The 13035-nt window shown below is 39.1% G+C and overlaps 1 protein-coding gene across 8 annotated transcripts in view; it reads left to right on the top strand.

Annotated features, from left to right (window-relative positions):
• dco (discs overgrown) overlaps positions 1-13035 on the top strand; it is a 248872-nt gene that overhangs the window by 162425 nt on the left and 73412 nt on the right. For all 8 annotated transcript variants that reach the window (XR_011223281.1, XM_069307058.1, XM_045758335.2 and 5 more), the window contains 3 exons: positions 2548-2776; positions 5038-5208; positions 6215-6363. Coding sequence is in view for 7 of the 8 variants with exons in the window: in XM_069307058.1 (XP_069163159.1) it covers positions 2548-2776; positions 5038-5208; positions 6215-6363 (549 nt within the window). In the remaining variant the exon portion in view is untranslated. The remainder of the gene's footprint in view (positions 1-2547; positions 2777-5037; positions 5209-6214; positions 6364-13035) is intronic.

Below are 13035 nucleotides of genomic sequence, written 5' to 3'. Positions count from 1 at the left end.
TTTACTGGGTTGATTCTAGCAGTAAAGATCCCCCGCATGTTCTCCAGGTCAGCAATTTCTCCAGCTTTGAAAAGGGCTGTCATTGTGCAACAGAATTCCACTCGAGTGAGCACTAGCATCTAGAAGAGTATCCTCATTGTTAAAGCATATCTAGTGTGAAAGGTTCTTGTTATCCAACCTGTCATTTTTCTTGCAGTTGTGACGGCTACTTTGTGTTCTTTAACCCTTAAACCGCGCAAATCATATATATATGCTTTCCGTGGCAAAATTGAAACCGCACATGTCGTATATATTTGATTTCGTGTCTAGTGCTATAATTTAAACGCCCCGCCTGGGATAGAGGCAGCTATAGTGCAGCCACGACCGATAGTTGCCAGATGCCACCTAGAAAAAAATCCAGGCCAACATTCTTGGGTGTGAGAGCGTCAGTATTGAGCAAGCCACCAAGGCTGGCGCACGCAGCACGAGCTTATAGCACTGCTGTTCAGCTTTTGACCACAGCATTGCCTACAAATGCCATAATATATATGATCATGCTATTAGTTAGCGATGATAGTATTATAGAAGACCCCCTGACTATGATAAAAACTGACCAGGATTCTGATGATAGCAGGATTGTGGTGATATTTAGCGCTGTGTTCCATGGAGGGAGCAGTAATGCTGTGGGAGGGAGGGTGGTGGCGTTGTCTTCTGACTGTGTGTGGCCACCTTTTATTGACTGCACTCACCATACCAGCTTAGTGGTTCGCTATGGTGAACACAAATGTAGATACTTATATATAACGTGTGTATAGTGTGTGATAACAGCAATAGAAGTAGGCTGGGAGCCGCCATTTTGGTGAGGGAGGTGCATCGTCTGCACGACTTATGTTGTTTACTGGTGGCCACTATGGTCTTTGGGCACCATACCAGCTTATTTGAACAGGTATGGTGAATAAAACAGGTAGATACTTATATATAATGTGTGTGTATAGCGTAATAACACCACAAACAATATTGTTGGAGAAATATTAGTGCGTCTGGCCTTGAGGGCGGCCGCCACCAGCTGACTGTGTGAGCAGCTACGTCTTCGTGTCTTTACTCACCATGCAAGCTTAGATGTACAGTTATGGTGAACAAAACATGTAAATACTTGTATGTAACTTCTGTGTATAGTGAATAAATGCAAAAACAGTATTGTGGGAGGAGAATGAGGGCAAGTGACAATTCATCACTATAACCCTTTAAATAACCATTTTCACTATCCAGGTACCACGGGATGCTCCCATTTTCAAGCATCATCACTGTCTTTCATCTCCTTCATTACAAACTGTCAACTTAATAAATAAAATGAGACAAATTAACACTTAATCATTATCTAGAAAATAATATGGTGGATGAATCTTAGGATGAAATACAGTAGAACCTCGAGTGACGAGCGCCTCAATTGGCGAGCAATTTGGGTAACGAGCGCTCCGATCACCAACAATTCGACTCGTTTGGCGAGCGCTCGTTTGAATAACACCACCACCATATGGTGGCGTCGCACTGCTTCTCGCACATTCTTGGACACCTCCAACAATGCAAATAAATTGTCTTTTTTCTGTTCAAAGATGCTAATGATGCTGGGATTTAAAGGGGTGACTGCTGTGATGTTGCAATGCATCGACTTTTTTGTAGAAAAAAGAAATTATATTAAAAAAAAAAAAAAGAACAAATGTCAAAAAGGTTCGTTTGGTGTTCGGCAGGTAGGCAGCTCCATGTTTCTTAAAAAAAATAAAAATAAAAATAAAAAAAAACCAGTTGAAACAATTTGAAAAACGGACAAGTGCCATGTAGGTTCGTTCAGTGTTTGTCAGGTAGGCTGCTCCATTATTGAGAAATAAATGAAAAATACAAAACAAATGGAACACATTTGAAACAAAAAAGGTTGTCATAATGGAACAGTCTACCCGACAAACACCGACTGAACCTTTTGCTATACAGTACAAAAAACGGAAAAAAATTGAAAGGAACAAATTTTAAGAAAGAGAAATGTCATTAAGGTTTGTTCAGTGTATGTAAGGTAGGCTGCTACATTATTTAAAACATCGAATATCATATTGAGGTTTTTCGGTGGTAAAACGGATTAATTTGATTTCCATTATTTTAAATGGGGAAATTCGTTTTGAAAGACTAGCGTTTCACATAACGAGCTCGGTGCTGGAATGGATTAAATTCGTTATTCGAGGTTCCACTGTACTTAAAATGGGATTGAACGAGATTGGAAATTGGTATCGTTTGCAAAGGGGGTTCATGAGGGGTTGACCCCTGACCCCCCCTCATGGTCATCTCTGAACAACCACCAGTTATCTTCAAAAGTTTGCTGAATCTAACCCCCCAAGTGTTTTGGCCTCTTAATTTAGAACCGACAGACGTGCACACAGATACCCTGTCTTATATAGATATTTAATTTGTTTGCATTACAATATCGCCAATTAAAATTTAAATTTCAGACAGATTCACTAAAGATTTAGTTTTCTTATTATTTGCACATGACTGATTTGAGTGCATATTTTATCTTTACAGATAACCAGGATAGAATATATCCATAGCAAGAATTTCATCCACCGAGACATTAAGCCAGACAACTTCCTCATGGGCTTGGGAAAAAAGGGAAATCTTGTGTATATCATAGACTTCGGTCTAGCCAAAAAGTACAGAGACTCGCGCACACATCAACATATACCATATCGGGAAAACAAAAATCTAACCGGTACTGCGCGTTATGCTTCGGTTAATACTCATCTTGGCATCGGTAAGTACTCCCTATCACTTACTAGTGGCATTTTTTCCCAACTTATTGTAGTGTGAGCAATAATGATCTGATAATTTTTAGTGGAGGTGACTAGTTTATGGAAATGTTTATTAAATAGTATTGTGGCATCCTCCTTTTACTGAATTAATTGGGACTATTTCTGTTGGATATTTTTCTGGTGTATTGTTGAAATAATTGGGTATTATTATTAATTTTGAGTACAAAGTGTAAACATCACTTTTGTTAGCAGAAATGATATAAACCTTTGCTCATGCAGTACTTCTGTACACAAGTGCAACTGGAGGAAGATTATTTTTGATGCAAGTGATATGATACATGTTGTACTAGCCTCAAGTACAGCTCCATAGTCTTGTTATTACTAGTTCCTCAATATTTTATTTACAAACATTATTGATATGTTCGGTGTTTTCTGGCTTAGTAAATTGCAGTACAGTTTCTTGAACAAATATAAATCTGCTGTTTAGGCTATGTTTATTATTTCTACAGTAATGTTTTGTGGTACTCTTCAATAAGCATTGACTTACATTTGTCTAAGGCATTATTTATTTTCGATATGAGAATGAGAGTGCTGAACAAGTATGTAAAGTATCCTGGGGGACTGAGCTTTGCCTTTCCTCTTTGTGTTATGTTTGACAGGAAATTATACGATCCATCTGCCTACTTTGCCAGTACAGTACTGTAATTCTGTTCTTGCACATATTGTGTTCTCTAATATTATGGCTACATTTGTTGAAAGCTTCTGCAAAGTCTTTATATTTCACCAGCATTTTGCTTATCTTCCATAGCATTGAAGACCATATCATTGCAGTTGTGAGAGCCAGGAGCATCATGCTCTAAACCCATGAAAAAATCCGTAGGAGTCGTGATGAGGATTCAAACCTATGCGGTGGGTGTTCCCCACGCACATGCCCTAGTCAACTAGGCCACGACATAGTCAAAAGAATTGCAACCTGGAACCCATGTTGTCTAGGGTTGTATTGACATGGTGACTGTGTGTGTGTGAAGTTTGTTGTATAGGTCTGTAAGTTTTTAGTTATGCTTTGCTGCCCCTCGTTGTGGAGTGATGCAATCTCTCTTGTTTTAAGTTTAGAATAGCATGAATATCTAGGCTCTGTCTCCTTTGTTTACATGGAGGTCCGCGTTCAATTCCCGACAGTCAGAGTGGATGGGGCTCTGTTCCTTCCCTCCTTGTACCATCCCAAATCTTTATCCTGACCCCCCTCCAAGTGCTATATAGTCATAACGGCCTGGTGCTTTCCCCTGATAATTCTTTTTCCTTCCTTCATGTTTAGGACCTGTGGTAGTCATTTATTTGTAATAATGAATATGGAATTAATATCATTATATACAATTAATTTCTATTTTATGTGTGAAAGTAACTATCTCGGTAGTTATTGACCGGAGTACATGTTGCAAGGACAACTTTTTAGACCTCTCTTTGAGATGAGACTGTAAATCCATCCATTAATGCTGGAGATAGTGACGTTTATGACTTTTAGTGGTGGTCCTATTGATGACGTCTTCAATTTTATTTGCCACAAACTCTTGTGATACATGGAAATTATGTATCTATGGGTAGTTGTAAATGAAATGAAACGGATCGTATTTCTTTTTACAAATTATAATTGAGCTTGATTTTTTCACAAACAGGACATTATAATCTAGATATTTCATGCTCACATTGCAAAGTCATTGAAGTACAAACATTAATATAATTCACCCAAATGTAATATGAAGTTTGAATTGATACGTGTTTGGACTGAAATGTTCTGGTGCTGTGGAACTGTTAAGTTCCTCCACTGGCAGTTTCAATACAGAAGTGGAAAGTTAGAGGTGAATATAATTTATAGTTCCTGTGGCGCAGTAATAAAGCACTCGCCCGGTGTGTCGCGAGCGCTTTGGCCTGGGTTTATATCCTGGCTGGGCAGGATTGACTGGGTGCCAATCCTTAACTGTAGCCTCTGTTCACTCAGCAAGTGAATGGGTACATGGTTGTTAAACGATTTGGCAGGTCGTATTCCGGGGAAAATTAGGATTAAGGACCTGCCCAAACTGCTGTGCGAGGTGTGGCTTTACAAGAATGTAAGAACTCTTGTATATATAAATACAAAATCAAATATAGTAAATGTTGTTCATACTTTTATTAGTGTGTGAAGCTCAGTATCATCATGTTTTATTATAATATACAAGATATTTGGATTAATGTTTACAAAAGACAATGTTTTTTCTTATTTCTTCAGAGCAAAGCAGAAGGGATGACTTGGAGAGTTTAGGGTATGTGTTGATGTACTTCAACAGAGGATCTCTTCCTTGGCAAGGGCTCAAAGCTGCTACTAAAAGGCAAAAATATGAGAGAATCAGTGAAAAGAAGATGCAGACTCCTATTGAGGAGCTCTGTAAAGGATTTCCTAGTAAGTTGACACTACTTACTCATTTAATGCTTTTCCTGCAGTCTTTTTTTAAATTAGATACCTTGTATTTTTATAATAGTTTTGTAATAGAGAGAATTTGCTAAAATTATAGAATAAAGATTTGTTTTGATGGCCATGCCCAAGAACAGTCCATGGCAGAGCCTTACGGGTCGCTAATGATGGTTACTGAGGTAATGTTATCTCCAACTGCCGGCTGCCACCTCCAGGTGGCAGCTGGTGGTGCCTCCAGGTGGCACATCCAGCATTCAAAAAAGTTGGCCATCATATCAGAGGTTAAAATTAATGATTTCCTTAGTGAAATGAGCCCCATAGAACATGGGAAATACTTTGGTATGAATGATAACACTTAATTTAAGTCACGATTTGCCTTACTTTTATTCATGAAACGGTAGCCGTATTCATGCTACAGCTACTGTTTCCTAGCAGTAAATAGGTACCTGGGAGTTAGACAGTTGCTACGGGCTGCTTCCTGGGTGGGGTGTAACAAAAAGGAGGCCTGGTCGAGACCGGACCGCGGGAACGCTCCGCCCCGAAATCATCTCGGGATACCCTCAAGAAGACGAATTCAAAATAAAACAAAAAGCATTTCAGAAGACACCGCAACCTATTTCAGTATATACGTTTTTGGTGCAGCAAGTACAGTATTGCAGGAATAATGATAAAGTCTGCACAGACGGACTGATTTATACTGGACCATTCTGCAACTAAAAACATTGTTGTATCCAGGCTGTGCTCTTTGTTAATTTTTTTTTTATTATTTCTAATAATATTTTTATTCTCTTTGATTTTTGAAACTTATTTTGATTCTCAAAGTACGTGGTTAAGTTCAACCGTCGTCAACATTTAGCCGTCTTTAATATAAGCCTTCTCTAGCACTTGGCGACGCAGCTGTGGTCCACTGAATGTTTTATACCACTACTCTACTCTATTGTTAAAATTTCATGTTCTCTTTTCCATAACTTATTGTTTATAAATAATTTTACAGATGAGTTCGCAACGTACCTGAATTTCTGCCGGTCTCTGAGGTTTGAGGAGAAACCAGACTACAGTTACCTGAGGCAGCTCTTCCGCCAGCTCTTCCATCGTCAGGGCTTTACCTATGACTATGTGTTTGACTGGAATATGCTCAAATTTGTAAGTTTCCTTGGTGTGAGTTTTGGTTATATATGTAAGCCATTTTTAATACAAAAGCTGTAGGTAACAATCCTGAGAGGGAAATCAGCACACTTTTACAAAACTAAGACTTTTTTGTTTTACAAAAACAAAAACTTTGACAGTACGTTGTGGCTTCTGGGGATCAACTGCCCCAAGGCCCCGGTCTCCGACCAGGCCTCCTGGTTGGTCGTCTGGTCAACCAGGCGACCTGGTTGATATACTGTATATCGATAATATAACTGATATACAGTGCGTGCCCGTGCACGTACTCTTGGAATTCCATATTTATATAGAAATTCAAAGTACCAGTAACAAGAGGGCTCATTGTAATGTGAAGGGAGGGAATTATCAGGGGAAAAGTGCCAAGCCATTATTGCTGTATAGCACTGGGAAGGGGTCAGGATAAGGATTTGGGATGGGACGGGGGAAAAGGAATGGTGTCCAACCACTTGGACGGTCGGGGATTGAATGCCAACCTGCATGAAGCGAGACCATTGCTCTACCGTCTAGCCCAAGTGTTGGGCAGTGTAATCAATCAACCAGGTATGTAATGTGGAGCTTGTATAATCTTGGTTATAGGTGAGATACCAGAAGCACTTAAATCAGCAGATATAGCTCCACTACACAAGGTAGGTGGCAAGGCATTGGCTAAAATTATGCTCCGGTTGCATTAAGATCACACACAATTATAGTTTTTGAAATGGTGATCAGGGGATGAAATCTCTCTACCTTTATGGAGAACAGTAAACTTCACAACCCAGATCGACATGAATTTAGAGTGGAAAGATCCTGCCTTTTGTAATTACTCACTATATCTCACTATAATCACTATAACAAAATCATGGAAGCATTAGAAGGAAAAACAAAATGTAGACGTTTTATTCACATTGTGCAAAATCATTTGATTAATATGACCATGAGGTGATATAGTGAGATCAATACGAATAACGCGTAAAGTTGGGCAATGGATATTCAATTTCCTATCAAACACACTGCCAAAAATAACAAAGTCCAAGCACAGTGAAGAGCTCTGTATCCCAGGGCACTGTCCTGGCACCACTGATTCTTCTCATTCTTATGTCAAATATAGACCAAAATACAAGCCACATCTTCGTATCATCCTTCATGAATAATTAAAAAATCGGCGTGAATGTTGGTTTTGTAGATGTTAAAAAACTACAAGCCGATATCATTGAAGCTTATAATTGAGCAATTGAAAATAACATGATATTTTAACAGTAATCCAGGTTCATAGTTATGGTAAATATGAAAACACATATACAATAGGATACAAGACACAATCACAGTTACTCATAGAATTGAAATATTCAAACGTGTAATGGATCTGGTAATGATGATATTAATTGACCTAACGTTTAGTGAGCATAATAAAGTGAATATAGCACCAGCCAGGAAAATGATAGGATGGATTATGAGAACCTTCAAATCCATGGATGCCACTACAGTGCTGCTACCTTGCAAATCACTAGTGGTTTCCAGCCTGAGAATGACTTGGTGCTCCCTTCCCCTTTCATAGCAGGAGAGATTTCTGAAATAGACGGAATACATTGAACATATATCGTGTGCATTGACACGATAAAGCATTGTACCTAATCTATTAGAACCTGGCTCCAAGGTTAGAGGGAATGGTCCAAATGGAAATAATGGTTACATGGAAATAACATCACATGAAGCCACTAGGCATGGCAGGATGTGTAAAATAAACCCCATTGAAATGCAGAAGTGCATTTCAGTTGAGCTATTTATCATCATTTCAGTGGAGTTATTCAATGTAAGCTTGAGAGAACTCTATCAACATCAAAGGTCAAAGACTTTTCAATCCCCCTCCTGTTACACGTAAGGGGCATAACTGGCTGGCCTCTCTCAGTGTTCAAGAGAGAACTTGAGCCTGATCATCCAGGCTGTGATTCATATGTCAACAGCCTGGTCAAAGACTGCTCTGTGAGGACATTGATCATCAGAATTGCCACAAGGTAGGGTAGACCATCTTAAAGCTTTCAAAATGTATTTTCTAGATAGAGACAAGAGGGGTATCTTATAAGCCGTCCTCCTGAGGTTCCCAACGTCAAGAAATGGTCAATTTAAAGTGTTCTCTTCTAACCCACCAGAGGACCCAAGACAGTAACGAGACAGTACATCACTTTCGCGAGCCGCTTCCATTTTCTAGTTTGACAATTTTTGGCCTTATGTAACGCATACGAGCGAAATGCAACATTCTCCGTAGGAGAAGAGGTTGATTTCATAATATATACATGGAAGATACTGGAAGGCCTGGGCTCAAATTATCACCGTAAAATAACAACACACAGTACTGGAGGGAAAGCAACCTACTCTGTATACTCATTTCAGTTTGATAACATCAATTTTCGATCTATGTCGTTCATTTTGATATCGGATTGTTCACAATCTAAAGGTGCGCATTTTAAAACGACCCATAATAATCGGACAATAAATGGAATTTTAACAAATATTTTCATTTTTGATGCTCATCACCACAAGGGTATTCATAATCGTTCCAGTGTTGTGATCTCAATTGTCGTGCTACGTTCATTATGGTATCAAATTGTGTGCAATCTAAAGGTACTCATTTTAAACCCAGTCCCAGAATAATCGGAAAAAAATTGGAATTTTAACAAATATTTTAATTTGGGACGCAACCTACTTCCCCGGCATACGTCTGTGAGAACAATTTCAGACACAGACTGTTTCGCGGGAATGCGAAAGTGTTAACTGTGCCAAAGTGGACATTTCCTTCAATCTTTGCTCTAGATCTTAGGGTACTGAATTTTTCAAGAAATTAATCACATTGAACTTGTAAATTTTCACACATACAGAGCATCACTTGGTTTCCGAGCCCCTTGGGGACGAGACCCGTCGATTCTCATGTAAGTTCGTAAATAAGATATGGAGGGAAAAAACAAATTAGAAATGTAAAAAAAAAAAGATCAAATTTTACAAATAAACTCTTAGAGGAAAAAAATTGACAGGTTCATAGCGTAAATGCGACCGTATTTTGTTTGTACTCGCCAATAAGTGAAGTCCTGATTCGCTTATCTTGATGATCGATGTTGATGAAGCATAGTTATTTACATGGAAGAAGTGGTGGTGGATGTTGGTGTTGGGTTGACTGAAGTTGTTGGGTTGACTGGGTCAACATGTGATGAGTCGGGTGCAGGTGATGCAATGCGAGCTTTCTTGGAAGCCATTGCAAAAGACTTTGACATTTGTTTGTGACATCATCTGCCACTGGCTTCTTCGTCACCTCACGCTTCTGTTTGTACCACTCCCACACTGCGTTATCAACACTCTCTACCTTTACTTTAATTACTACCTTTCTATTTCGTATTGCCTTACAACTTTCACTTTTAGGGAAATAGTAAAAAATGATAGGTTTAGCCTATAATTCAAAAAGATCAAAAACAACTTTTGCTAATGCCGTATCCAGCACACACGACACTTCTCGGGACACCGCACTCCATCTTAATTTTTTCAACTTTCTTCTCAAATGTCATCATTGACCTCTTTCTTTTATGTATCCCACTTGTTGATGCTTTCACTGACACAATGCATGCATTTGGAGCCAACATGGTGCACGGATATTCCTTGATTGTATAGATATATCCAACAAAGTCACGGAATGAACACTCCAGCCTCGTGACAAAAATCAAAACAATGGGAACAATAGACAGTGAATCTGTGACATCACAGAGTAGCAGGCACCAGAGAGGTGGCACCCGACATGGTCAGTGGGCAAACTAAACCATCTAACCACCCACCTACCCACCACCACAGGGCAGCGTGACGCTTGTCTGGCCACTTCCTCACCCGAACTTGGTTCGTGTAGGGTAACTCCCACCCCGGCTGGCGTGAGGCTTGGCGGACTGCTTCCTACCCGAACTTAGTTCGTGTAGCATAACTCCCCAACCCCAGTCAGGAAACTGGAAGTTTCGCATAACTAAAGTTTGGAAACAAAGTGGTGCTCTGTACCCGGTACATGAATTTGTATTACCATCTCTGTCTCTGTGAATACTAAATGTTAAGATAAGTAAACCTGAATCTTTATTAACAAATAGCTTTAGAGTTTGCTTGCATTCTCACGCATCCTATTAAAGTTTTGTGGGGGATTTACTTGATTTAACAATCACATTAAACTATAGCCGCTATGATAAGTGGCATATCTTTGAAATAAACTTAAATAACGTAGATAAATGGCTCTTAACACACTCATTACTGTTATGTGTCATGTTTTCTTTTCACATTTTAATGTGTGTGTAATGTCGGAGAGCACAATGTTACCGCAGTGTCACTGCTTCATTGTTAAAGTTTTTTCAAAATCTTGAATTTTTTTTTCCAGTGCATTAATTTTTTATTTTTTATTTTTTGGAAATTGATAAAAAACTGTGCAGGTGAAGTTTAGTTCTGGCATCAGTATTGTGTACATCCCCATATTGCGGAACTACAGTATTGCATACTAGTCGGTCTTTATAACAAGATGTCACAAGTAGAGTCCCACAGTTAGAGTAGAGTTAGAGTAAAGTAGAGTTAGAGGTTGAAAATGGGAAATAGATTCACAGAAAATGAAAAGGAAATGTGTGAAACACTAAACGAAAAGTTCCAAAGTGTGTTTGTTCAAAATGAAATCTTTAGGGAACCAGACACAATAAGAATTCCAGGGAACAACATAGAGCACATAGAGGTGTCTAGAGACGAAGTGGAAAAAATGCTCAGGGAGCTAAGTAAGAACAAAGCAGTTGGTCCAGATGGAGTTTCACCATGGGTTCTGAGAGAGAGTGCACCTGAGCTCAGCATTCCACTTCAACTGATTTTTCAGGCATCTCTGTGTACAGGAGTTGTAGCTGATGTGTGGAAAAAGGCTAACATAGTTCCAATCTACAAAAGTGGAAACAGGGAAGACCCCCTTAATTATAGACCTGTATCATTGACAAGTGTAATAGTCAAAATATTGGAAAAAATAATTAAAACTGAATGGGTAGAACACCTGGAGGAAAACGATATAATATCAGACAGACAGTATGGTTTTCGAACTGGAAGATCCTGTGTAACAAACTTACTCAGTTTTTATGTTCGAGCCACAGAGATTTTACAGGAAAGAGATGGTTGGGTTGACTGCATCTATCTGGACCTAAAAAAGGCTTTCGACAGAGTTCCATATAAGAGGGTTGTTCTGGAAACTGGAACATATTGGAGGAGTGACAGGTATGCTACTAACATGGATGAAAAATTTCCTAACTGAGGGCCGTAATCAGAGGCAAGGTATCGGATTGGAGGAATGTTACGAGTGGAGTACCACAGGGTTCAGTTCTTGCACCGGTAATGTTCATTGTCTACATAAACGATCTACCAGTGGAAATACAGAATTACATGAACATGTTTGCTGATGATGCTAAGATAATAGGGAAGATAAGAAACCTAGATGATTGTCATGCCCTTCAAGAAGACCTGGACAAAATAAGTATATGGAGCAACACTTGGCAAATGGAACGTATTGGCATCCTTGGTGATATTTAGCGCCCTCTGATTGTTTTGCGTACTTGATGGTGCTACATAGCCTTCCCGGTTTGGTGCCTTCTTTTGATAATTACTTACTTGGCATATGGAATTTAACGTGAATAAATGCCATGTTATGGAATGTGGAATTGGAGAACATAGACCCCACACAACCTATAAATTATGTGAGAAATCTTTAAAGAATTCTGACAAAGAAAGGGATCTAGGGGTGGTTCTAGATAGTAAACTTTCAACTGAGGACCACATTAAGAACATTGTGCGAGGAGCCTATGCTACACTTTCTAACCTCAGAATTGCTTTTAAATACATGGATGGAGAAATATTAAAGAAATTGTTCACGACTTTTATTAGACCAAAGCTGGAATATGCAGCGGTTGTATGGTGCCCATATCTTAAGCACATCAACAAACTGGAAAAGGTGCAAAGACATGCCACTAAGTGGCTCCGAGAACTGAAGGACAAGAGCTACGAGGAGAGATTAGAGGCATTAAATATGCAAAAACTAGAAGATAGAAGAAAAAAAAGAGGCGATATGATCACTGCGTACCATATCGTAACAGGAATTGATAAAAATTGAGAGGGAAGAATTCCTGAGACCCGGAACTTCAAGAACAAGAGGTCATAGATTTAAACTCCCGAAACAAAGCTGCCGGAGAAATATACGAAAATTCACTTTTGTAAACAGAGTGGTAGACGGTTGGAACAAGTTAGGTGAGAAGGTGGTGGAGGCCAAAACTGTCAGTAATTTCAAATCATTATATGACAGAGTGCTGGGAAGACGGGACACCACGAGTGTAGAGCTCATCCTGTAACTGCACTTAGGTAATTACTTTGGTAATTATATTTGTTTTGTTTCTGATATACATACATGATCTCCCAGAGGTTATAAACTGGTTCCTCTTAGTGTTTACTGATGATGGTAAAATGATTAAACAGATTAAGACAGGAGGACAGCAAGAGATTACAAGATGACCTGGTCAAACTGAAGCAATGGTCCAATACAGTACTACTACCATAGAGTTAAACTCTAAAAGTGTAAAGTACAATAATACGGTTGAACTTTACAGTTGAAAATTGGTGTCGGAAGCAGGAGGCCAGACA

The sequence above is a fragment of the Procambarus clarkii genome, chromosome 59 (genome assembly GCF_040958095.1).
Source record: "Procambarus clarkii isolate CNS0578487 chromosome 59, FALCON_Pclarkii_2.0, whole genome shotgun sequence".
Taxonomy (NCBI): domain Eukaryota; kingdom Metazoa; phylum Arthropoda; class Malacostraca; order Decapoda; family Cambaridae; genus Procambarus; species Procambarus clarkii.
The sequence above is the reverse complement of the archived record's forward strand: the minus strand, read 5'-3'. Positions and strand labels throughout refer to the sequence as shown.